General features: G+C 35.0%; 1 protein-coding gene and 1 non-coding gene across 3 annotated transcripts in view; one reads left to right on the top strand and one right to left on the bottom strand.

The window, feature by feature from the left end:
* The window catches only part of LOC110047968 (phospholipid-transporting ATPase ABCA3-like), a 45906-nt gene that overhangs the window by 13487 nt on the left and 5063 nt on the right, over nt 1-27356 (bottom strand). The window contains exons 3-28 of one of the 2 annotated variants that reach the window (XM_020753723.2): nt 27069-27100; nt 25749-25838; nt 24951-25088; nt 24378-24504; nt 22717-22828; nt 21854-21964; nt 20348-20491; nt 19769-19860; nt 18301-18414; nt 17127-17327; nt 16477-16591; nt 16007-16027; nt 14684-14806; nt 13667-13948; nt 12868-12986; nt 12369-12515; nt 11830-11919; nt 10126-10310; nt 9504-9609; nt 5472-5557; nt 4653-4942; nt 3581-3775; nt 2198-2283; nt 786-1005; nt 267-392; nt 73-189 (exon numbers count right to left, since the gene is read on the bottom strand). In XM_020753723.2, coding sequence (XP_020609382.2) covers nt 73-189; nt 267-392; nt 786-1005; nt 2198-2283; nt 3581-3775; nt 4653-4942; nt 5472-5557; nt 9504-9609; nt 10126-10310; nt 11830-11919; nt 12369-12515; nt 12868-12986; nt 13667-13948; nt 14684-14806; nt 16007-16027; nt 16477-16591; nt 17127-17327; nt 18301-18414; nt 19769-19860; nt 20348-20491; nt 21854-21964; nt 22717-22828; nt 24378-24504; nt 24951-25088; nt 25749-25838; nt 27069-27100 — 3469 coding nt within the window. The other variant, XM_089297212.1, reaches the window with a different exon arrangement.
* On the top strand, nt 21067-21139 carry Trnat-ggu (transfer RNA threonine (anticodon GGU)). Its single transcript has one exon. It is a non-coding gene; the product is annotated as a tRNA-Thr (tRNA).

The following is a 27356-nucleotide window of genomic DNA, read 5'->3' as shown; positions in this document are numbered from 1 at the left end:
ATGAGAAGGAGAACTTTGAAGCTTTAAAAAATAAAGTAGCTACAAGAGGACAAGGCTAAAACAGTTACAAACCTTTGAACTTCTCTCTTTGACTAAAAATGGTACAAAGCTGGCGCAGAGAAAAGCCACAGCAAAAGCTAAAAGTATGGCCAGGAAGAATGAACTAAAGTCATCTGAATTCCTCCGATTCTGCAAAAGAAAGCAATTTTTTTCAATTAAACCTAAGACCTCACTCCGTCAATTAAATGTCAAACAAGACGCTATACCCGTTCTTCTTGAGTGAGTGGCAGTGGGTGATTTACGGTTTCAATGTAGTAAGAGTCATCTCCCATCTCATACGCAAGCATAAAGTTCAACAGAGCACTCAGAGAGGCTGGCAGCGTATGGAGGCCCTACAAAAACAACAGAGATTTTTTACAATTTCAATTCCACTGTACCTTAATTTTTGGAGTTCAACGATGAAAACGGTCAAAGTACTACTCGATTATTTGCTGCAACTGAAATACGAAAGGGTTAGGTTGCGCTTACGTTTGTTAGCGGATGAATCCTCTTTACGGTGTGAATCGAAAAACACGATGTAAACAAGCTTACAGTCACGGGTTACCGATGTGATGTATGAAAGTGGAATTTGTGTGTTTTTTTTTATGAATGTTTTGCAGACCTTCACCATCAGCAGGTCATAATTTAGGCCAAGGCTCCCCTTATGTTCTGCTCCTGTCAAATGATAGCCCAAGTCGAGAACAGAAATTAAAATAGTAATTGGGTGAACAAGGAAGGAGACTCACTCTATTACTGAACCACAAAGTAGTATTCATATTTCCGTCATTATCAGGATCATCTTTACTTGAAACAAAAGTGAACCCTACGACATGTTTGGTGAAGTAATCAGCATCGTTGCTATCTTCCAACACATATTCCAAAAAGAAAGTGCTTGACTCATTCAGATTGGTCTGATCACAGCTCAAGGTGTTCACACAGCCGCCTGTACTGCTACTTGGCGTAGAACTAAAACAAGAAGAAGAATCAAATAAAACTGGAACCAAATTTAGGAAGGTAAAATGACTTACAACAAGCAAAGCAAAATGCATCTTTCGTGCACTCTGATTCGCGATCTCCTTTGCCATTCTGCTTTAAGCAAAATAAATGGCTTCTGTTTTGTGTGACAGAGTCACAGAGATCGCGTTAGAGGCAGTTTGGTTTCAAAAGCAAGTCTGTGTTATCAGCTATCGCCGGGTTTAATAATGTTCATAAGTAGCTTTTCTAATTGTGTCACTAGCTCATAAAATTGCTAAAATGGGCAACACAATGTTGTTTACCGTCGAGGAATAAGATTATTAGAGTAACTACACGACAATGGTTAATAACTTTTCAAAAATTTCAACCTTGGTTTAAGATACTTTCCAGTCCAGTAAAACATCAGAATGTACTTTTAAAAATGGACGAGTAACCACCAATGACAATTGAATCCGACAATAACTCAAAACCATTACCTAGACAATATTCTATTCTTTTATGAACCCCATTTTAGCATTTTATTTCCTCTCAAGTATCTTTCTGTTCTTACTGTAATTTTTTCTACTTACACTTTTTACCGTATATATTTCAACGATCGCGTTCCTTATTCACTATTTGTCAAAAATTGCAGACTGGCAATCGAAAGATCGTAATTTTTAACTATTTTAACCAGAGAACGTTTTTAAATGTTAATTATCAGAATATAATATTATCTTAAAACATTTCTTCAATTATGTTTTACTCCTGCCAGATATTATGTTCTCTGTTTGGTTTGACTAATCTCGGTTTCATTGCTGATTACTGAAGTGCTATGGTTTAAAAAAAGAGTACGCTACATTTTCCATTAAACAACAATTATGAAATCAAGAGGTTCAGGGCTCAGTTCCAAAAGGAATGTTTCAATTACAATAATTACATTTAAAAACAAGAAAAATGTTCAAAACTTTGTGCTTTTGATACTTTGGTCCATATTACTACTAAAAAGAAATTTCCTGATTAAAACTGCCCTGATGTCTCCTTCCACTAAGCTGCTTCAGTTTATTGTGGAGAGAGGAGTGAGAAATATTGTAAGTAATAAATCTGATACCATTGGGATGTATGCAAGTGAAGAAACAGTTATAAAAAGACAGAAATAGGTTTAACCGTAGCTATAGGACTTGAAAAGGTATCCCGTCATAGTTACCTTGATCGAAGGCAGTCAGAACAAACATTATAACCAAAGTTTTCGTTTTCTTTACAAGAGTCAGCAGACAGCTTCCCTGTAATAAACTAAAAAAAGGAAATTATTCATAAAATTAGAACAGATTTTATATAGGAATTGTTAAATTGTATATGCTGTAATTGATGCAAACTGAAAGTATCGAGCTTTGGTACCTAGTTAGTGACCATTGTTTGCATGACAGAACAAGTACATAACTTGAATAATGTCACAAGCTCGAACATTAGTCTATAATGGTTTATAGTAACAATTATTGTCATAACATTTATAGTGGATATATATATACATTTTTTTTCTCGATTTTGTAACGTATGTAATCCGTATTGTGAGTGACGCAAGTAGCTGTTTGTTTTTTCTTATATATATATATAAGTAAAGAGTGGAGTATTGCACTGTTAGTAGCCTAAGTATCTCACATTGTAAGTAAGTACTGTAAGTGTTGCATTGTAAGTAGAGCATAGTATTGTTTAGTAGCGCAAGTATCGCACATTGTAATTAAGTTCTGTAAGTGTTTTTATATTAAGTAGCGTACTGTTGTAGTGGCGTAAGTAGCTTGTAATTCAAAGTGATGTGAATAAAAAAAAAAAAAAAAAAAATATATATATATATAAAGTTAAGATGCTTCGAGCCAACAGGGATGCCACGCGCCAGAAGGATCCAAAAGGATTCGTAGTCCAAACCTCGAGTAATGAAATTTGTAGGCAATTGTGGAAAACGAGGACGGACAACTTCGAGCGAAAAAAAAATATATATACAGTAAAAAATCTAAGAAATCTAAAAAAAAGTTTAAAAATGTAATAATTTAATAATTTAAATATTAAATTTTTAAACTTTTTTTTAGATTTCTTAGATTTTGTACTGTATATATATATTTTTTTCGCTCGAAGTTGTCCGTCCTCGTTTTCCACAATTGCCTATATATATATATATATATGAGTAATAACGAAGAGGCAAGATTTGCTGTTACTCCGAGTTTCGTGCTTACGCACTCATCAGATATATATATATATATATATACATATATATATATATATATACATATATATATATATACATATATATATATATACATATATATATATATATATACATATATATATATATACATATATATATATATATACATATATATATATATATATACATATATATATATATATATACATATATATATATATATACATATATATATATATATATATATACATATATATATATATACATATATATATATATATATATATATATATATATATATTGTTAGTCACTAATTTTCCTTCAAGGGTAGACACTGTGGACAAAAGAAATAAAACAAATTACAAAACAAGCAAGGACTCAACAACTTACATCTTTCTGACACTTGGCATTCAGAATGAGGAACTCGTAATTGCAGCATTTTTCCTTCTGGCTTTCATCTTTGTATAGATACTTTTCTCCTTTTACCAATATGTTGTCTCCTTGGTTACCTTTCTTAATGGCATCCACGTCTGAGACTACATCCTTCAAGTCCACCTTCACTTCTTTCAGATATTTGTTTGCTTCCTATAAGGTGGGTAAGAATAGTGTAAATTAACAGCCAACAGTATAGCAAGGGAACTGTCTAAAGATAGTACCATTTTCAACCTCACATAAGTGAAAAGCTCTCTTCAGTATCACCAGCTCTTTCATGGGACGTTAGAACATTGTATAGTCCTACTTGTATAATCAAACATTTCTCATGATATACCGGTACACTGCACATAGTAATTTTGAACACTGAGCTCCAAGTTCAAATAGATAACGACTAGATGGACACAAAATGCAATATACATAGCATACTTGGTGGACTGCTGACCATGAAGGGGCTCCATCTTAACACGTAGTTATGGATAATCATTAACCTTGCTGCATTACTGTCCAAATCGCAATATTTTTCCCTTCAATATTGTTTTTTTGGCTCTATATTATGAATAAATTTTAACACTCAATTATGCATGATGTAGACTGCACCCAGTTTCCTCTATGAAATGTAAATGTAGCTAGTGTATCGTAATTGTACATATTGTAATTTTATAAACTTATTTTAATATTCCATATCCATCGTATTTTATTTATTCATTTATTCATTTTCTCGAAGATATTAGCAATTTCGCTATTTTATATTCGAGGTGAAATAAAGGTTATTGTATTTTGTGGTAATATGTTCAAGATAACATATCTGGACAAAAGGTGGCCATCACGATTGTGACTTTCAACTGAGTGAAAACGTAAAAGAATTGAATTGACCGATCTACACTGAAAACAAACATCTGAACAAGAATCAACCCAAAACAAATTTTGGGCCTGTTTTGTTGAATATCACGATGCATTAGGGAACATCGCATAGAGGAAATGGTTATTTGGATTGAATACCAAGTCATTTACTCCTTATTTGACTTACATCAAAGAGTTTTTTCTTTGCACTGGTAGAAGCGTTCAAACGGAAGTCAGCAAAAAACCCAGTGTTTGGAACGTCCTTAATGCTAAGATGGGACAGCGTTAAAACACGTGGAGGTTCATCCGTGTTTGGTTCCTGAAGAGTCTTAATGAGCAGCAATCCAAGCAGCACCATCAACAGTGGTAGAATTATCTGCGTTAAAACCAGTTTTTTCTCACGTTTGGAGTTCAGAAATCTCTTAATAAGCATGGCCTTGTACTGCTGCCACTTCAGGCTCAAACCTGTCTTTAATTCTGAAAATATATATTAAACAAGAGCAGAAATTTATTTTCACTAACTTATAAATCAAGACCAAACAAAACAAGTTAAGACAACATGATGGCATTCGCAAAAGTAAGCCCATATGTGACATTAAGTATTGGTAAGTTGCTGAACTGTACGCTGTTTAATGCGTAACACCAGCAAAACGATATGCTTTGTCGTTTTCAATTATTTTCAGCAAGGTTTTGGCAAGGAGAAGATTTTTGTATAGGTGGAATACAACTGTAATAAACTAATATATTTATGAAGGTCATCCTAAAGAGCATGAACACTTCTTAATGATGGTTTTAAAATTTAGTGCGGTTTTCCTTATTTCTTTTGCAATGTCCTACACATATATTTTGCTTCATGTTCGCAGGAAAAGATTGCAAGTATCTCAATTCCTGTCAAGATTCCCGTAGAAACAGCATTTATAAGCTACCGAATTTCCAAACAATTCGAATTCTGGTTTTAACATGAAGCATTCTGCAAAGTAATACCTAAGTGAAAAAATTGAAATACCTCCAATTGCCTGTTTCTCTGCCCCAGGCTCCAAGAGATTTGAAGCTGATGCATATTGTTGCCCAAGATGCTCTTGGTCAACAGCTCTACAGGAAAACAAAAGGTTCATCTCTGTTGGTCTAACTTCAAATTGATCTCGTTAACAGTGTGATTAGCTGAAACCAGTTTGCAATATGCCATTTACGAATTCCCTTTGTCTCAATTTCAAATCAAGTCCTGCAGGAGCAAAACCTTTTAAGCAAAATGCGCAAATGAAACTTTCCACAAAGGAATTACCTCAGAATATTAGCTTTTTTATTTGCTTTAAGATATACATCCACTGATAATGAAGAAAAAAATGTTAATGAACCATGGACTTATTCATTTTTGAAGTTAATAGGACACAAGAATGAAGATCTTATTACATACTTAACTGTGAAAAAAGGTGTCACATTAACACAATTTTTGTAATGTAAAATAACCAAATCTACCGGAGTAAGACAAGGATGCCCACTTTCTCCATACTTGTTCATCCTAGCCGCAGAACTTATGTCTATGAAAATCCGTCAATCCAGCGTTGTCAAGGGAATTTCAATATTTGAAAGGGAAATTAAAATTAGTCAATTTGCAGATAATACCAACCTGCTGTGTTTCGACCTCTCTTCGGTGGAAAAAGGATTACAAATCGCAGTGGATTTTGGCGAAATCTCTGGTCTTAGGCTCAATTTAGAGAAAACTAAAGCTATGTGGCAGAGGAAGTGGTCAGGCAATAAAAACAAACCGTTACATTTAAAATGGGTTAGTAATCCGACCAGAATTCTAGGTATTTCGAGGAAATAATGAAATGAATTTCAACCTTAAGATAGATAAATTGCAAACAAACTTGGATATATGGAAGTCAAGAGATCTCACACTATTTGAGAAAGTGATGATAACCACGGCGCTTGGAGTATCATCTCTTATATAACCAGCTTCAAATATCAATGTTCCAAAAGATATTATAAGTAACGTTAAAGGTAGGCTCTTTAGATTCATCTGGAAAAATAAAAGGGACAAAATAAGAAGGGAAGGACTATATCAGGATTATGAGAAGGGCGGGCTGCGTATGACGGATATAGAAACAATGATCAAAGCGCTGAGATTAGCATGGATACCAAGACTCATACGGAAGGGCCATCTCTAGTGGAAATTTGTACCAGACTATTTTTTTAAGAAATATGGGGGCCTCCATTTTCTCCTATCATGTAATTACGATGCAAAGCACTTTGAAAATGTACCCTCTTTTTATAAGGACATTCTGTTGTTCTTTCATGAATTGAAGGCTCTTCACGGATGCCATCATGAACGAGATAAAATTCTACTTCACAATAAGGAAATCCGCATTGACGGTAAACCTTTTTTCTGGAAGGAATGGTTCGAGAAAGGTATTAGAACGATTAAAGATCATTTAGAAAAAAATGGAAATGTCCTACCATTCCCTGTTTTTCAGTTGAAATATTCACTTCAAAAAAACTACCTTTCCTCACTTTTACCAAGTTATTTCTGCTATTCCAGGTCACCTCCTAACTAAGGCGAAAACTAATGAATTCAGTGCTGAAATGATAAACAATGAGGACCCGGAGTCCTTTCACTTAGATGAAAACGTAGTTATTAATTTACTGCGAGCTAAATCCAAAGACTTCTACTGGCTAATTGTTGATAAGAAGTATAAAGAAAACCAAACTGGTGCAAAGAGATGGAATCAAACCGTTCCTGTGGACAAAACAACTGGACGAATATATTCAAATCGGTACAAAAGACTTGTAGAGAAAATAGAATTACGGAATTTCATTTTAAATTCATTCATAGAATTGTAGTGACTAAAAAGGAACTTTTTAGGTTTAGATAGTAATTGTATATATTGTGGGGATCTGGATTCTATAGACCATACGTTTTCAGAGTGCCAATTTACAAAGTCCTTTACTCAAGAAATATTACAATGGTTTAATACAGAGAATAACTCTGAATTTAATCTAAACATTGAAGATCTTCTTCTTTTTGGTACTTTTCCAAGTTCAAGTACCTTGATAAAAACATAGGCACGCAAGGCGTGCAAGAGTTATTTTTTTGTGTGAAGTGTTGGAGATAGAAGCATTCATGGTACAGTAATGATTTGGTTAATTTTACAAGTTTTTTTGGTTGCGATGTTACATTGGTAAGATAGCTAAATAGTAAGCCATAAAATGTTTGACTGAACAAACTACAGTAATCTGACACGTCTCCAGATTAATGTAGATACCATCTTATTTTCTAACAGGCAATTTGATTCGTTCTTTGATACAACCCGCACTGTGATTGGTGTGACACGCGCACATGCATAACTCCCTCACTCACCGATCACATAACCCTTCCAACCCCCAAGAGGAATTTTTGCTCAAAAATACTCAAGTTAATTTAGAGACTTTTTCGCATTTTATACGAGTCGTAAGTTTACCTTTTTACACAACACAACACAACTCAACTTCACCGAAAACAGAAAAAAAAAGAAAAAACCTCTGACACGTTGAAAGTCTGATTTAATTAAATTGCACTTTAACTTGGTGCCACACAGTCTTCAAAGAACATTTGAACAGTTTTCATACTTTTTACCTTTAAAAATATCGGACTGAAATAAATGTCATCAAATAAAACTATTAAACTGCTACTGCAGAGACGTAAAAACCGTCCAGAAACGAAAGCTTCTTTTTTTTTAATATCCTGGAAACAATAGCCGATAGCTTGTCAGCTCTAATTGAATTTACTCCCATATAAAAAACAAAAGTGTTAAGTTACCATTTGTTACTAAAGATAGCAAACATCTCGTGGGAAAGAGTGGTGACGATTCGTCCGCTCTAATTGAATTTACTCCCTTGTCAAAAACAAGAGTGTCAAATTACACTTTGTAGCTAAAAAACAAAAATATCTCGTTATATTTGCATGCAACAAGAACAAAACAATCGTTACCCGCACTTACTATTGTAAACGTTAGAACTGTTTCAAATCTGAAGTCTCGTCCCCTCTAAAACATGTCCTAAGAATTAGACGCGACGATTCGTGACCTCTAATTGAATTTACTCCTTGTGAAAAACAAAAGTATCAAGTTACCTTTGTAACTAAAAACAAAAATATCTCGTTGTATTTGCATACTACTAACTCACGAACTGTTTCAAACCTCAAGGCTCATCTCGTTCATTTAACTAAAATCCTCAGCCTAACCCACAGAAAATGTCGAAGTAAACCCAATATATGAATACTTCTTCCTCTTTTACAGAAGAATAAATATGGCCGTTCTGAACTCTATCGGGATCAAATCTTCTCACATACCATTTACCTTTACAACAAGAATTTTGATTGGCTGTTTACAGTAGATCCAATCTGATTGGTGTGACATACATACATCTCTCACTCACTCACTCACTCACTCACTCACTCACTCACTCACCCATTGACCCGTCCATAACATACCCGACGCGCCGACTAAGAGGTATTTTTTTACAAAAAAATAACTCAAAAAACTGAACTACACCCTCCTCTTTCTGCGGTATTATATTTATAAGAAAAAACTCCAAAATGACTCACCATTTCTATTACTTTCCGACTTTATCAGCAAAGTTAAATATAAGTAAAAACTTGAAAAAATTATTTAATATTCCTAAAAGCTCCTCCACCTGAGTATGATTGTACAGAAAGATTTGTTGTATGTTATTGCAAAAATAGGCTTAGAATAAGTGATGTAATAAGTGTTGTAAGTGTAAGAAATGATTATTAAAACAACAACAACAACAAAACAAATTAGTTTAATTTGGAATGTTGTGTCAAAACCCACTTCTTTTGGCATTGTCAGGATCATATCTTAATTATAGTTCACTAAGAGAACCAATGGCAATGCTTTGTTGATTTCTTGTTAAGTTATCTAAAACTAAAATTTGTTATTAGAAGTAAATTAATTAAAAGCAAATTAAAGTACTAATTAGAAATATATTCAAAAGTTAATCCATTTATTTTACATTATAAAATATTTCTGATGATACTTACAGGTCCTGTAGAGTTTTCTCAGCACCTTCTCCAACTTTCATGAAAACCTCCTCTAGAGTTGTCACAGAAACGCCAAAACTTGTTATTCCATATTCCTCCAGTTTATCTATATTGCAAAGAAATGTGTACATATTGTTTTTTCAATACCAACAAAATTACATGGAAGGAAGGAGAATTGAGCGTCGGTTGAAACTTTGCAACACAAAAGAGTTATTAGATGTAAAAGTGTCTTGATCCACATGGCTATACTACATTAAGGGGAATCTACCTGTCTGAACATCATTAAGTGCACAAAAGATCATTACACGTGTATCCATTGATTATGAGTTGCTGTCCTTTTTGGCCCATATCACTGCTAAAGAGTAATACTGATTCAAACTTCCTTGAACGTCTCCATCTGTTGTGGGGGATGGGTGGAAGGGGAAATATTGCTTTTGCTCTTGCAATTTTATGTACCTTGCTTTCCACTTAACTTAGAAACTTGCAATTAAAAAAAAACTCAACAATTACTTCCTTGGAACTGAAGACAATGTAATTTAACTTATGAACATCAGTCTATAGACGCAAATCTGGACCTGCCTACAGCTGATCAGTTATTTAAGAACATTCACTATTTACTTACTTTCCAGTTCATAGAAGAGAGCCTCAAAGCTTTGTGAACTTTCACTACTGAGAACAAATTGGATTTCTGCACCAACACAACTGATTATTTCTGCTGTTGGTACATGGCGCTTGACAAGGTTTGTGATCGCCTCTTGGTCGTAGCTTTCCTTTTTAACTAATGTCAAATGATATCCTACACCATACCTACAAAATCATAACATTTCATGGTTATATATACTGAACTATATAAATACGCTAGGGATCAATGTTCCTCAACCACTAAGTTTCTCCACAAACTACTTGGCAAATCTTATCTCGGGTCTCCATAGTGACTACGAGTATCCCCTTGTATGGCATGCTAGTCATTTTTTGCAGGTTGCCCCGACAATTTACCACTCCCCACTTCTACTCCCACATGTGTGCAGAGGAACACTGCAAAAAAGGACTGGCTTTGCCCAGGATGTCAACATCCCAAACAGAAATCTAATCATCAGTGTACCAGGTCCTACACTTTACTCTGTTGTAACCCAGTGTAAAAATGTCTGCAATGAGCAGTTTTTTTTTAAGAACAAGTAGAGGAAAATAGTTTCCCCTGATCAGTTATACACCCAATGAAATGCATCATGCACATGTAAGACCATTGTTATGGTCATCGAAAAAAAAAAGAGTCCAAAAATAATGGTATGAAATAAACTAAAAAATAAAATAAAGCAAAAATAATAATAATAATGTGTTTTCAGTAAAAAAATATCATAAAAAAACAAATAAAAAAATGTGTTTTCAGTGAATCTGGTAACACCTTTACAGGGCATGTGTGTAATGTGGTGTGCAAATGTGTACACCAAAACCAGCTCCATCCTGCATACATCATGTTATGCAAAAACTAAACAACTGATAAACTCGCCAACAACTTCCATGTCTAAAATTCAACCTACATGTATGCGATCAAAAGAAAGAAAGTGAAATTAAAAAAAAAAAATGACTTAGAAAAACATTTAATATCTTCTGCACAACATGGTAGAAATAACAAATTGAATGTGGTTTAGCGTAGTCTGTACTCTTATTGACAACGAGTATGTGTCATCACAGTGGTCAAAATGTTGTGGACTCACGAGGCACAGCCAAGTGAGTCCACAACAAATTTTCACCACTGTGATGACGCGTACTCGTTGTCGATAAGAGTACAGAGCAAGCTAAACTACATTTGATTTGTTTTTTACCACAATATCAAAGATAACAAAAGAAATCTTTGTCAAGATTTGTTGACAAAATTTTGAAAACACCAACTCGGACTTGAAAGTGCATGTGTTGCACCATGTAAATGAGCTACTTCTATGCGTCAGACTTTCCTTTCAAAAACTTTTGCAAACTCACTCAACATGCAGAAAAAATAAGAAAAAAAAATGTTTGGGAAAAGAGTAATGACGTGTGCTCGTTGTCAATAAAAGTACAGACCACGCTAAACCACATTTTGATTTGTTTTTCACCACAATATCAACATCAAAGAAAATGTTTTTTTCAGACCGCGAGCCAAAAAAGGCATTGCGTGACACATTGACGCAAGCAGCATGGTATGGACTCTTATTGACAAAGGCAAATTAGCCAATCAGATTGCGAGATTAGCAGCAATTGTGGTAAAATATTCTTTGACAAGTGTGAAAAATTCACAAAACTAGTTAAAAACATACTAACAATTCCAGACTTTATAGCAACTTTATCTCACCTGCCCTTCAGAAAAAGAGAACTACCACAACAACGTAATTGTCCATCAGCCATTATGGCAATCCGATCTCCAAGTAAGTCTGCTTCATCCCTGCAAAATAATAATGTCATAATAATGAGTACAGAGATTTTATCTAATTCAACAACCTTTTTCATTCCTGAAATTTCTACATACAGACAGAGAGACAGACATAAAGACAGACATCAAGCCTAACTTCAAGATTAATATTTTGTAGCATATCTACATAACATGGGAAATGTTCATATTAAAGAAAGATAATATTTCCTTTTACTTGATGATCAAAATGATTTATGCAGAATTTTGTGCATTGAAGCCAAGAAAGTACCACTTAACATCATTTCGATCAGGAAAAACTACATTTACATTTTTTTAAAAATTTCTTTGCTTAAAGCATAAAAATTTGCATATTACGTGATTTACCAATAATTTAAACTAGTTTTGTCTAAGGCCTTGTCAGTTGATCACAAATGTTAATGACATTTTTCCTGATTATAAAATCATGATAAAATAATGCGTACATAAAATGTGTGGTCAGAATAATAGTTCTTCCTGCTTTGTGCTTCAAGAGAAGGTCCCATGTCCCTCTTCTAGCATATGGGTCCATTCCTGAGGTGGGCTCATCCAAGAAGACAATTTCAGAGCCTCCAATAAGTGCTATAGCACAACTGTGAATAAAATAACACATTTATTTACTAATCTAAAGAACATAACTACTCACAGCTGAGTAATATTTATTATATTTTGTGCAAAAAAAGTCATTACTAAAACATTATAAGCTGTTTTGTTTTAAGAATACAACCTCAGTTCAACACAAAAATTAGCAATAGATCTTGTTGTCTTTACAGGACTCAAAAAAAACAACAAAAAAAACAAAAAAAAAACATTTACATCTCTATTCCTTATCTGAACAATGTATTCCAGGCTATATCTGAACAGCTACATCATTCAACATCTATACCAGGGTTTTTTTTACTTTGCTTACTTCATCATGTATCAGCAACTACATGTAAGTAACACCTTAATTTCCTTTTCATTCCTCCAGATAGCTTGGATGACTGACTGTTGGTCTTGTCCACAAGATTGATGTCACTTATCATCTGGCTCACCTCCTGCCTGGCTTCTTGGCCAAACTTGCCCTGTAAATGCAACACAGAGGCATCACTATGTAGGGACTACAAATAATTCAGGAAGATGGAAATTTGCGAAGGGTTACTGAATTAATAAAATTAATAAATACACTGTAACAGCCAGAAATGAGAAATTCTAAAGCCTTTTTAGCCACTATCAATCAAAATGCAATTCTAGCTTTTCATCAGATATCAGAATGAATACTGCACTCTTTTCTACAAACTTTTGCTCCTGTTACAACTTTATTTCTCAGCTTTCTTGTCTTTTTTTGACTGAAAAGATACATGTATAACAAAAACTCACCACAGAGTCTATTTTCAAACACCTCACAATTCATCAGAAAATGCTCAATCAACATGATATTTTTGACACTCTGCTGCAGTTTTATTGTATCATGTATTGTTTCAGTTTTTATTATTAATAGTTTTTATAATTGTCGATTTTATTCTAGATGTCAATAGTGAATTGTAAAGAATTATTACCTCCAAAAATCCACCTTAAGGAAGTAGTAACAAAGTATGTACATTTAAGGAAATTTAATAAAACACTGTGTCTTATTACACAATCTATTTACCGGTACAAGGGGATTTGAATTAATTTACCACTTCTACCAATGATGCAGATGAGTTTAATAATAATAATAAACGTAGTGACCCAAGGATGCAATTACCATCAGGTTGTGTCATACCTTTAAGTTAATAAAGAAGTCAAGGTGTTCTTTTACAGTTAGACGGTCAAACAGTACATTATGTTGGGGGCAGAGTCCCAGGCTGTCTCGAATAGCATCCATGTCAGTAATAATACTCTTTCCATCAATGTGCGCAGAGCCAGAGGAAGGTGGGAACAAGCCTGTTAGCATTGATATCGTTGTTGTCTTTCCTGCTCCATTGTGTCCCAGAAGAGCAGTTATCTGGCCTTTGAAAATGTTAAGTGAAAGTTCATCCACAGCAACTTTGGATCCAGTGGACCCCTGAGGGATAAAACAGTGAAAGAAACAGATTGAGTAAGCTTGTTAAGTTTAGCGGAACTAAACAAAAGACATGTGCTTTTGACATCCAAAGGTAGATTACTGGTACAATGTATGTGAGAAAACCTCAAGGATCTTTCTGAAATGTACATAGTTTACATAATATACAATTTAGAGGGTAGTCATAACTAACCAAGGCATCATACCACCTGGACATGTTTATGTTTTAACATTTCCTTTGTCATGCGATACTCAAATAAAATTAATAACAGTATGCAAGAATTCATCATACAACTCAAAAGCAAACTGTTTCTAAAACCATCTGTTTACAACATCACATGCGCCATGCATGCAACATCAAATCAAACCTTAGATGGGGGGGGGGGGGGAGCATAATTGTACATAGCCTGCCCCAAACACTTGACCCAAACCCTCACTATTAAAACATTACCAACTACAGCGAAGATGTTCACTTTGCTCCAAGTAAAAGAAAAGGACAGGCGGTTGCATAAACTCTTTAAATATTTGTGAATCATATAAATTTGTTTATTTCATAACTATACATTCATTGTATAATTCATTATCTCAGCATTTTCATTTCTATTCTCAATCAGGCTTGGGAGGCCTGATGTGGATGCAAACAAGGAAGTGAAATGACAAGCCACCTAATATGAGGTACTTGATCAGTTTTAAACCTAGCAGAGAAATACAGGGGTTTATATCACAATAATTACTTACCTTGAAAACTTTCCTGAGGCCTTTGATTGATACACCTATGGGTAACTCTGGTTCCTCCTCAACATCAGAACTTTTTACCCCACCATCATCATCAGCCCCAGTTATCACCAATGTGTTCATCTCCTGAGCATGAAATAACAATTATATAACTTTCCATATCAATAAGACATTGTTGGAAAACAAGTCAGAGTTATCTTAGTCAATTTACCAAATAAAAATTAGTTAACCAAAAAGAGTGAAAAAATGTGCAACACATATAATTACCAACAAAACATTGCAGGTAACTTCGTGAATGAAAGTACATTATCTTATTATTATGGCTTGCACTATACTTTGTTGCTGGTAAAACATGTGCTCTTCATTAGCTAATTCAAGGGCATTATTCTCCTGTCATGCCCGCAGGCCCATTATGGGCCTCCAAAAAAAACAAAGCAAGCTTATTTACCCAAAAAGTACAGCCTTAACCAGAAAATCTCAAACTGGGCTTGTCCTATTGACTCAGGGCTCGAAATTAAAAAAATCCTTTAGTCACCATTTGGTGACTAAGTGGTAAAAAACAGACGCCAAGTGCAATTTTTTAGTTGCAGATAGAAGAGACGCAATCCGTAGGCATAAATACATGACATACTCAATGCTCAAGGGTTTGCAATGCATTATAGGGTGATTTCAAACAGGGGCAGCCATTTCAAAGTTTCCCGATATGAGAGGATCGTTCACTTTAGTGTGCCTTAAAATAGGGAAACTGCTGAATCAAATATGGCGACCCAGTTGGCAATCTAAGAATTGTGGGTTTGGTTTAGTCTATCTATACGAATAAATCCTGCCTTAAGCTTTCATTTACAAGTAATGTCGTTTCCTTTTGAGGTTAAAAGGTTGACTGAAGAAAACGTAAGTCACCCACTGGTGACCAGTTCTTAATATCTGGTTGCCAACACCTGATTTTTGGTCACATTGGCGACCAGTGAGTTACAATTTTGAGCCCTGTGACCTCACTATCACTTGGTCAATACGGCCAAGTCTCAGTTGAGATTTTCCGGTAAAGACCTCACTCATTTAAAAAGTGTTTAGTATCAACCTTTTAATTTAAGTAATTAAGTGCACTAACTGAAAGTATCATTATCCAAACATCTAACATTACTTATGAAATGCTTTGAATCAGAGCCAAAAAGATGTAGTGATCAATGCAGTCGCAGTAGTATGATAAATTATGTGACACATGCTGTAATAGAACTACATGTGTATGTGGTTCTGTCACTAACTTAGTAAGCTCCAGCATATATAATGTAAGATATAATGTGCCATGTAAATATTGAAAAAGCCTACCTGACACCCACGCTTATCTAGCTGAAAACAAAAACAAAAAGGTTCAATATAAATTAAAATGAATCCTTCACCCAATTGACACTAACTGAAACTTGTAACTTTGGCTATACTGTCATGACAGTAGGTTAAAAAAATATGGATTTAATAAATATACCTTACACCAAGGATTCCCACAATGAGGGTAATCAACTTTTGCTTATCTGCGAGTGTTTCCTCTAAACACAGTGGAATCCCAGTTTTGCAAAGCCTGAAATTTTTTGGACCTCTTAATGACTGAAATAATCTTTTCCTACAATTCAAAAAAGTTAGGAGGAGTTTACTCTTGATTTCTCAAACCTCTCCAGTTTTCGGAGCAATTCTGTAGGTTGGCATTCAGCCGAAAGCCTATTTTAACTTAACTTTTTCAGCCAGAGAACGTTTTAATTGTGTTAATATACTGGTATCTTGATTAAGTAATGCTTGATACTTACTGGGTTAACAGCGCAAATTTTCTGATGATGGTGGCCTGTCCAATAGGATAGTAAGAATGGGAAATAAAATGGTTTGGGAATTCCAAACTCTCCAGGAAACACTGCTTCAACATACCTGATGAAAGAAGCCAACAGTCTTGATCTTAATTGTATAACAATCACAATGCTTTCTTGAAAATTTTTTATTGATATCAGGTTATTAATAATTTGAAATACAAAATTAAAACTGATAGTAATTTTGAGACTGGTTTTGTTGAGGACAAGAAGACATGAAGAAACTAACACCAGCCCTCCCCTTTTCTTTTGTCACAAAGTATCTTGGGGAAAATAAATGCACAAGGCTTGTTTTGCCCACCATAATTATTGCTTTGCTTGTTTATGGCTTATGTGACTGTGCAACCTTGCCTTCTCCCTTCCACAGCTGGTAACAGTTTCCTACACAGTAAAAGGCAAGGGCTGTTATCTTCAACACCCTTGTATAATGGTTATGGATGAAAGTGCCTGTTATTGACACAATTCACCCACAAGCAGCAGCTTTGTTACAGGTTAGGCAAGGCAAGAGGTGACTCAAAACTTGGTGGTACATGTATGGTCACTAGCTTTGCTGTCGCATTTGTGTAAACTTTCAGTTTACATTAAACAGTACCCACCAAGTGACAGTTGCATAAATTGCACTTTGTGCCAAGAGCATGTAAAACACCCATGCCATATTGAAGTTTTCGTCAGGAGAAGGGAAACCAGATACATCATTCCATGAAATTCCAACTCTTTGAGTCTCAAATTGTGCAAATAATTTAGCAGCAATCCCCATGCAGGTGTTGGGTAAAAGGCATGCCCCAGCCTTCTGTGATCTGAAAAAAATCATTATCATTACTTACACTGTATTGCCTTAGCTTACTATTAGATATTTGTCGCAGTTAGTTTTTGATCTGAGCTAATTTTTGATTTCAAAGTATTTAATAATGTGGTTTGTTTTCTTTAAGTTAGTTACGAAGTCAAAGAAAACTAACCACATAAAGTTGAAATAAAAAATTAACAGATAAAAAATAAACGACAACATATACTGTATTCAATCTTTTCAAGATACAGTAATTTTTGCTCAGCCTACTAAACATACATAATAGTTTAGATAAACTGAACTTCCAGGACTTCCAAGTTGGGCAGGAAATTTAATTCAACCGGCTTGTTTCTTATTTAAAAATGCACAAAGGCACAAAGATTACCTATGTATAATTATACATGTATATATATATATTTATTTAATATCTGTTTTAAATTGTTACAATTATTGTACTGATAACCTAATAACCGGTTTTCAACACAATTTTGTTATTATTACTTTTTTTTTATCTGATTGTTTGGGAAAGGGAAAACTTGTAATTGTTGCTACTAAACTGCTTGCTGACTGCAAGCTATTTAGGTTGAGTTCATATCAACAAAATCGAACCCCTGGTTTAAAATTTAAATTTGCTCTGCAATAAGATTTTGAAGAGCTGTATCCAGTTTGGCAACTCACTTGTCTGACTATATTTTTCTTGCTCATGTATGCCAATAAACATTAATATGGGAATTGTTTCCTACCAGCTACAGAGTAATTTAGCTCTTCTTGTTATTTGATTGTGTAAAGTTGAAACCAAATCTTGTCAACACTCAAATGGAACTTGGAAAAATACCCTTGTATTTTTTGAAAGGACAACTGTGTTGCAATACTGCCAAATTGCATGCAAAAGAACATCTGTTTGAAAGGGTATTTCACTGGAAGAAGCACTTTTATCCTTCCTTAAGAGCTAATATATTTATCTACTAGTTTAATTGACAATATACCTGGTTAAAGCTCTGTACTTTTTGTTCTCAAAAATTACAAAATATGGCACCAACGTTGCAATCCAAATTAAGGCACCCAGAAGCATGCCAAGAACAGGGCGGGAAAAGAACACGCTGAAAAAATGAAAAAACAAACACATACAGCAATGCTAAACTCTCCTCACACACCACAGGAAGCTACACGTATGTCAAAAAAAGAATTATCCTTGTACTTAAAAAATACATCACTATATTTAGAGAGAAAGCCAGATCAGCCTTAGCTGGTTTTCATATGGGTCCTCTAAATTTAAGCTGTCCTCGCTACAAGAGATGCACAGAAGGTGGCTGGACATTTACCGTAAGAAATATCCAAGAATGGAACAAGCTAAATGTCGATCTTAAGCGTAGTCTAAGCACAAAGCATTTTAAAGGATCACTTTTTAAATCAAATTTAAAAAATCAATTTACTACTCAATCATTTATTAGTATATAGCAGTTTTACATTTTTACTGCTTAGATATTGTAAATTCGTCATATTTATAGGATGTACATGGTGATTTTAATTAATTAATTTTTTTGTGTTTATTTTGAGGGCCATTAGTTAATCAGTTTTGTTACTGTCAAATGTTACCCTCTCCAATAAAGTCTACTTACTTACTTACTTACTTTCTTAAGCTTGGTCAAATTGGAATTTGGAAGATGTCGGTTTTTGTGCAGGGAGCGAAACCGGAAAGCCTGGAGAAAAACCCTAAGAGCAAGGCAAGAACCAACAACAAACTTGTTTACCCACATATGGTCCCGGGCTGGAATCGAACCCAATCTGGTGGGAGGCAAGTGCTCTCACCACTGTGCCATCCCTGCTCCCCAAAACTTCCTTTAACAAATGCAAAATAAGTTTACATGTACACGTATAAGGTGAATTGTTTAACATGACACAAGCGTGTTTTTCTTTGCCCCATGCTTGTGTTATGTTGATCAATTCACCTTTCACATTTGAGTACCGAGCTTACAATTCACCATCTTTGTTCACTTATCACTACTCAGGATAACTTTGACAGTGCTGATCCTAGCAGTATGCTGGACACCTGTCACGTATGAACTCAGTTAAGTCACCTTGCTCTTCATAAGTTCTCATAGCTTAGTGGATAAAGCGCCCACCCAGTGTTTGAAAGGTCATGGGTTTGATTCCTGTTGGGGACTCAGATTTTTTCTTTGTCCCACGCTCGTGTCATGTTGATCAATTCACCTTTCACATTTCAGAACAAAGCTTAAAATTTACCATCTTTGTTCACTTATAAGTTTACATGTACATTTCATCACTGTTAAATGTGCTATGTGAATAATTATCATGTGTGATATACTGACTGACTGTACAACTGAATACTGTAGCTAGCTGACAATTATATAATATTTGTACCCGTACATGAATGTATCCTACTTTAACAAGAAGCTTAGAGCCATAATCTTCCCACTAGACAATTATAATTACCTGACACAGAAGGAGAATAAAATGCTAGCAATAATGTAGAGGATGAACAGAATTAAGATAACACTTGCATCAGAATACTTATATACCAGGACCTGAAAATGAAACAATCAAACTAGTAAGAGCAGGTATAAATACCCAGGTACATGTTACGAATCACTAACATTCTAAAATCAGTTGTGAACATTCCCCCAAGGGCGGGAGAGAAGGATGGGGGTGCTTGTCGTACCTATTAGGGGTTAAAAAACCAGATTTGGTACCTCCTAGGGCATTGAGCCTCAAAAAGTCCACACAGGGGAGCTTTCACAGTTCCTTTTAATTACAGTATTGAGCCAAAAAGTCAGTGTATGTTGCTTTAGAATTGATACCTCTTATGGGGTGAAAAAATTTCAAGCCACACCCACAAAACAGGATCTTGGTACCTCTTTCAGAATTTCCAACAACACCCCACCCTTTTTACATACGGAAGTCCCCCTCTGAGAAACATTCTTCCAAATGAAAACAAAATAAAACAAACAATGAACAATATATTATATCGATCAAGAAAAACACCTTGCTACCAACAACAATACGGAACTTTACCTTTAGTACAATGACCATCACGACAACAGAAATGAGCAGGAACAGTAGATTTTTAATGAACCATGCACACCAGTGGATCCAGTTAGCCAGTCCCATCATCTTCATTGATTCTTTCAAACGATTCTGTTTCTCCAAAACTAGTTCCTAAATATAAAAAAGCCAATTCAGTCAAATAGTTATAATATTATTGTGTCTCAATCAAAGGATATAATAATATTAATAATTAGTTATTTCATAAGTTAATTTACTTCCATTATTATAATTTACATGTAACTATATATATATTGAAAGTGAAGTATGATCATCGCAGTAAATTTTCCAATTTAAGCAACTGGAAAGAAGAAGCCTGAAAAAAATCAGGGCTTCAACGGGATTCGAACCCGTGACCTCCGCGATACCGGTGCGATGCTCTACCAACTGAGCTATGAAGCCACACATTGGGAGCGAGGTCAATTAATTGAGTTCATATATTCCCGTGAGTGAAATGATGTGAAGTATATATGAAATAATTCATATTTGAACTGCGGTAGTAGATGAAAGTGAAGTATGATCATCGCAGTAAATTTTCCAATTTAAGCAACTGGAAAGAAGAAGCCTGAAAAAAAAAATCAGGGCTTCAACGGGATTCGAACCCGTGACCTCCACGATACCGGTGCGATGCTCTCATTTCACTCACGGGAAGATATGAACTCAATTAATTGACCTCGCTCCCAATGTGTGGCTTCATAGCTCAGTTGGTAGAGCATCGCACCGGTATTGCGGAGGTCACGGGTTCGAATCCCGTTGAAGCCCTGATTTTTTTTCAGGCTTCTTCTTTCCAGTTGCTTAAATTGGAAAATTTACTGCGATGATCATACTTCACTTTCATCTACTACCGCAGTTCAAATATGAATTATTTCATATATACTTCACATCATTTCACTCACGGGAAGATATGAACTCAATTAATTGACCTCGCTCCCAATGTGTGGCTTCATAGCTCAGTTGGTAGAGCATCGCACCGGTATCGCAGAGGTCACGGGTTCGAATCCCGTTGAAGCCCTGATTTTTTTCAGGCTTCTTCTTTCCAGTTGCTTAAATTGGAAAATTTACTGCGATGATCATACTTCACTTTCATCTACTACCGCAGTTCAAATATGAATTATTTCATATATACTTCACATCATTTCACTCACGGGAAGATATGAACTCAATTAATTGACCTCGCTCCCAATGTGTGGCTTCATAGCTCAGTTGGTAGAGCATCGCACCGGTATCGCGGAGGTCACGGGTTCGAATCCCGTTGAAGCCCTGATTTTTTTCAGGCTTCTTCTTTCCAGTTGCTTAAATTGGAAAATTTACTGCGATGATCACACTTCACTTTCATCTACTACCGCAGTTCAAATATGAACTATTTCATATATACTTCACACATATATTGTAACATAAGTTCTCCTCTGACAGTTATTATAATTACGTATTCCACTGGAATTTAAAATAGATGGTAAAACTAAACTCTTAACATACCTTGATAATCGTCATAGCTGAATACATGAAGCCTAACATGACTAAGAGTGGCATCATAAGAGAAATCATATCCATGGCCAAATTTGTTTTATAAGATGGGAAAGGAAATTGCTACAAGAAAGAAAAAAAATAGAGATGAATATATGAACCACTGCACAAATCTCTTTGGGCTCCTAATGGAGGGATATCCAGCCCAGGAGTCAAGCACACCTATTAAGTGAGCATGTTGACTGAAACAAAAATGGGCTCACTGGGCTCATTAGCTCAATGAAACCTCTTAAAGCCTAACTTGCTCATAGCTGCTGATGCTGAACTCTGGTTAGCGTAGCATGAAGTGACTAGGAGTATTTCTAGCCCCTGCCCCACCCTGGATGTGATGCTAGTCCATCATGGGTTGCCCCCCAGCAATCAGTGAGATTGCCCCAACAAATTGCCAGTACCAATTTGTACTCCTGGGTGGAAAAAGGCATTGCGAGAGCGAAGTGTCTTGCCCAAGAACATAACAATTACCAGCCTGCTGACACCCAACTTGGATTCCAGCACTCTTACCATCAGGCCAATGTGCTATCACAAAAATTACAAGTTACTTTGAACACTGAGTATTGACTTGCAAGGACTGAATGTTTCCGGAAGGGTCACTTTCCAGTTTTATTGGTAAGGCCTTAATATGGAATTCTGAAAGGTTTAAAGATTGACACTACCAAATCATCATTATCAAAAAAAAAATTCCATTAGGATTTTTTTTCAGGTCAGGTAGGTGAACTTGCCGGGATTTTGACCGGCCGAAACCCCTCAGCTGGGCTAAATCCTTAGTTTATGACAGGCAAGTGTGAGAGGTACCGCTAATTGTTTTTTTTACTTACATGCGTTTCCACTGGAATAAGATGTGAAGCGTTTCTTTGGGTTTGCAATTGTATGATAGCCATATCCATCGCATACTGTAATTTCATGAAGTTTCCATCTCTATATTGATTGCTGCAAAGATTTTCACAAAATATTCATTCAAATTATGCTGTAAAACAAAGCAATATTATAAAATTGTACTGTTCCTTACTGTACATCTAATTAAGCATTTAATTTGTAATAATTATTCAATCGTTATTATTATCATTATTGTTAGTATTGTTATTATCATTAGTAGTAGTAACAGCATAAAAGCAAAGACAAGTAAGATTCCATAATTAGTAGAATGTTTATAGTAGAGAGTAATTTTCTTTTGCTTTTTTTTATTATGCATGTACAATCGATGACACAAACCAAAAATACTTTTGTTACATTTCCGTGACATTTTAAACAAGTCATTCCAATTTTCATCTCTTATGCAATTTCATTCATTTCTGGAAACTGCATTTTGCTTCCTTTTTTAATGACTTTTTAATAGTCTTGCACTGTAAATAATTATCATATAAAGTTTTAGTGAAGAATTTGAATGCGCTCAATAAAGAATTGTTATAATATATGCTTTTAATTTCTTAAAAATTCTTCTTCTTCTTCTTCTTATTAACATAATTATTATTATTATTATTATTATTATTATTATTATTATTATTATTATTATTATTATTATTTACCACACACAAAAGTGCACACAATCCCATTCAGGTCTCTCAGCATGTGGTTCACAAACGAGTTAATCAAAGACATGATCATTAAGTATCACACAACCTTTGTCTTGCACATTAAAACAATTCTGTAAAGCAATCTCCCATCACACTGACTTATACTTGATTATCAGTTGTGTACATGTTCATCAGGATGTATACAGCCACAGTAGCATTTTACTTTAGCACTAAAAAGGGACAAGTGACACTACCTGAAAAATAACTGCCATCCGCAGTCACATAACTTCACAAATAAAACCCGCGTGGAAACATAGTGTATAACACTCATGATGCCAGAACACATGCGTCTTACATGTTGGGTTCTTTCATAAGGAAAACCACTCAACATTTGTGTGTTAACCTGTATGCAATGTATCATTCACCTAATATATAGAAGACATGAATGTTAAGTAATCTACGCATGCGCTTAGAGCAAATTGGTTTTGTTCTAAAGAGAATAGTACCACAAGGAGAGCAAGGGGTTACCTGAAACAAATATATTATATAGCTTTGCGATGTTCACACCCAACTGGTGTAGATAGAACATGTTTTACCTAGAGTACACATGTGCCTTTCCTACCCTACCCCCACCACTTCCTTGCCTCTAGACTAATTAATTAATTGAAATTAATTAATTAAACAAACATTAAAGTTTACACCTTAGTGCCACAGCGACATAGCGCCTTGATGGCAGGCAGCCCCCAAACACCATCCCAATAGTGCACTCTTCACTAAAAAGTGAATCCCAGCTGGCAAAATAACCTTTTTCTAACTGCCACACTTTTCTCCATCCCCAAGGTGGCTGTTGTGGAGAGGTTGGACTGTATATACATGTATATGCCATTTTAGGGGGTAGGGTAGCAGTTCTTAAAGACATATGACCATGCAATTGCAAGTAATAACAGCAAGAAAACCATGCTTACTATGTCACAGGTCCATCAGACGTGAAAGCTGGATAAGTTGAGTCCGTTGACCAATAGCCCTCAAGGCGAATGGCATATCGAACTTTCTTGGGAATTTTATTCTTTTCATCAATGTAAAATTCAATGGCTAAATATAGAAAGAAAATGCACTACAATAAACCAATGCTTTAAAAGTAAATCAACATCACACAAGGTGTGCATTGTTACGATATCCTTAATTTGAAGTAAATAAAGAACAAGGTTTCAAGGGGGCAGGCCAAAGAATAGTTTTAAAAATATGAAGTAGGTAAGTATTTTTTTATCATACATGGATGTTTTAAGTTAATGGGCTTAGACAACTTTGTGAGAGGTTAAGGGTCGGCTTATAAAAGTGGAGGAACTTAATTATATCTATGGGATTGCAAGTGAACAAAAAAAGTAGTAAGAAAGAACAAAATGACTTAAAAGCTCATTTAATGACTGATGTAGTGATCATTCTAATCTATCAAGATCACTAACATAACAGACATTACCAAGCAGGGAAGTAATGTAACAAAATCGCTACAAATCATTGCTACTGTTTCAACAACTAACCTCCCATGTACTTGTCTCGATTTTCAGAGACCTCCATTGCCATGTCCGCACCAGATGACCATTTTTTACCAGTTGTAACACTTTGGCTGACTGGTTTCAAATCAGTAATGTTCTTTAGTCTTGCCATAAGCTCCATTGCTGTGGAAATAAAATGGTAAAAACAAATTAAACACAGCTGCACGAAATATTTATTTCTTATTTCTTGGGCTTGACATATGCCATACTCAACTCCCACCTGTGCAAGATAAAGCCTGCATACAGGCCTTGAAGTGGTCCATCAGGCCAGCGCTTGTCACCGGTTTCTTAGTTTGTAGCATGAAGCGACTAGAAATATTTCATCTACTCCCCCCTAGATGGGATGCTAGTTAATCCCAGGGTTACCCCCCAGTATTGAATTTGCTGGAACCAATTTATACACCCAGGTGGAGAGATAAGCCACTGTGATAGTAAAGTGAGAGCAACGTGTAGGAACGACACTGAAAACATACAAGTCATAAAGTAAATGTTACCGCACTATTGATGTTGTGTTGGCTTATGCATCCTTGTGAGAAGGGGACGGGGAATAAAATAATGAAAAGGGGAAGGGTAATTATTAACATACTTAAGTTCTAGATGGTGGCGGGGGGGGGGGGGTTTGTATTAAAGAGGAGAGCTTAAGAGAGAGGGCTTCACAGAACTTTAATTTATGGTTCACATTTAACACATGGCTTGTTTACTGTACACTTCATACAAATATACATGGACAGAATTGGTGAGTTTGTTACTTACAAAATCATGTCTAGTTCATTGTTACCTTACCTGTTTTAGTTTCTGGGTAGAATGCTATCCGCCCTTCCCCTCCTTGATATTTCAATGACTTATAGTCAATATCCCTTAAATCAAATGTTGCTGCAAGACAAGTAGTGAAAGTTAGAGTTAAAGTTCTTAATTAAAAACACTGTTGACTGATATCAGTGGCATTTATTCCGTGGGGGGGGGGGGGGGGGGTACTTCCAGAAAAGTTGGGTGAGGGTGTGCGACCCACTCCCCAAAACCCTTGCCTTATTTATGACCAAAATCTGCAATTTTTGCTACCCTATTTATGACCTGGCCAAAAATTCGATATTCTATTTATGACCGTTGCGGCTGACGCAGTTGCCCTAAACTAAAGTTATGAAGGACTTTTATTGAGGTTCTTATTGATAACGATGAAAAAGTAGCTTCTTCTAAGAAATATGCCCAATTATGCATCATTATTTCAGTTCTTTTAAGTACAAGAATAACAATAAGAGTATAATTAGCTTCATTTATATTCTTCAAACATGTACCGGTACATATTATAACAAAGGCACTACCAGAATCAGACCCAAGTGTGTTCTTTGCATTAGGCTTTGCAAGAAATTTGCTGAGTGGCACAATATTTTGTTAGGTGGATATATCACTTCACAACAACGATATCTGGGTGATCAGAATTGTCACTTAGTGATATGTTGTGATATGTCTCTGAGGGAAAACGGCATATCACTATCTTGCTCAGCAAAATATATCGCTCTGAGCGAATGATAAATCGTGCAAGACTCTTTGTAATATTTCACTTTGTAATGTTTTGCACAATGATATTTGTAATTTTCTCAGACATATAATTGTATGAATAATGAAAGCTTAAACAATAATTACTATTGATATTTGAAAATTATATAAAATAGGCCAATTCCGATATATTAAAATTCTAACTTGGCTCCGAGGCTTAGGGGAGTAAAACAAAAGAAATTAATTATTCATCCCTCATCCTCGATGCAATTTCTTTTGTTTTATTCCCCTAATCCTCGGAGCCAAGTTAGACTTTTAATATATCGGAATTGACCTATTGCACTCACCCTATTTCAAATAGTACAAAATAAAAAATACCATCAGCGGGATCATTTACATTTCAAAATTTTCTCAGTCATATAACAAATTAGTTGTACAGAAGTGTAAACAATTACATGTACTTATTATATTTGAAAATTATTTCAAATTGCAATTTTGAGAGAATTTCCAAAATATCACTAGTAATTGGTAGATCCTTAGTGCAAATGCATTCATTACTAAATAAGAGAGCTTCATGTAAAAAGCTCAAACAATCTTTGTAATACTTACAAAAACATTTATCCTCTGCTTTAGGTGCTGTCCTGAAAAGAGGCATTTGATATTTCTAAGTATTAGAGGTCAGACTAATTTTATTCTAATTAACAATGAATTTCAAAACTGAACTAAATTTTAAAATGAGACTGGACACTAACAGGTACATCATATTTATATTTCAATACTCTGTGTATATTGTTGTAAACTAAGCCTATAAATAGATCCTTAACTAAAAGCCGCAGAAACAAAACAGGAATACAGGGCCGGAGTAATTCTTAATAACAAGCAACCTCAGGAAGTCTT

Source organism: Orbicella faveolata, unplaced genomic scaffold, assembly GCF_042242905.1.
Source record: "Orbicella faveolata isolate gen_17 unplaced genomic scaffold, um_ofav_v1 contig_27, whole genome shotgun sequence".
Classification (NCBI taxonomy): domain Eukaryota; kingdom Metazoa; phylum Cnidaria; class Anthozoa; order Scleractinia; family Merulinidae; genus Orbicella; species Orbicella faveolata.
The sequence above is the reverse complement of the archived record's forward strand: the minus strand, read 5'-3'. Positions and strand labels throughout refer to the sequence as shown.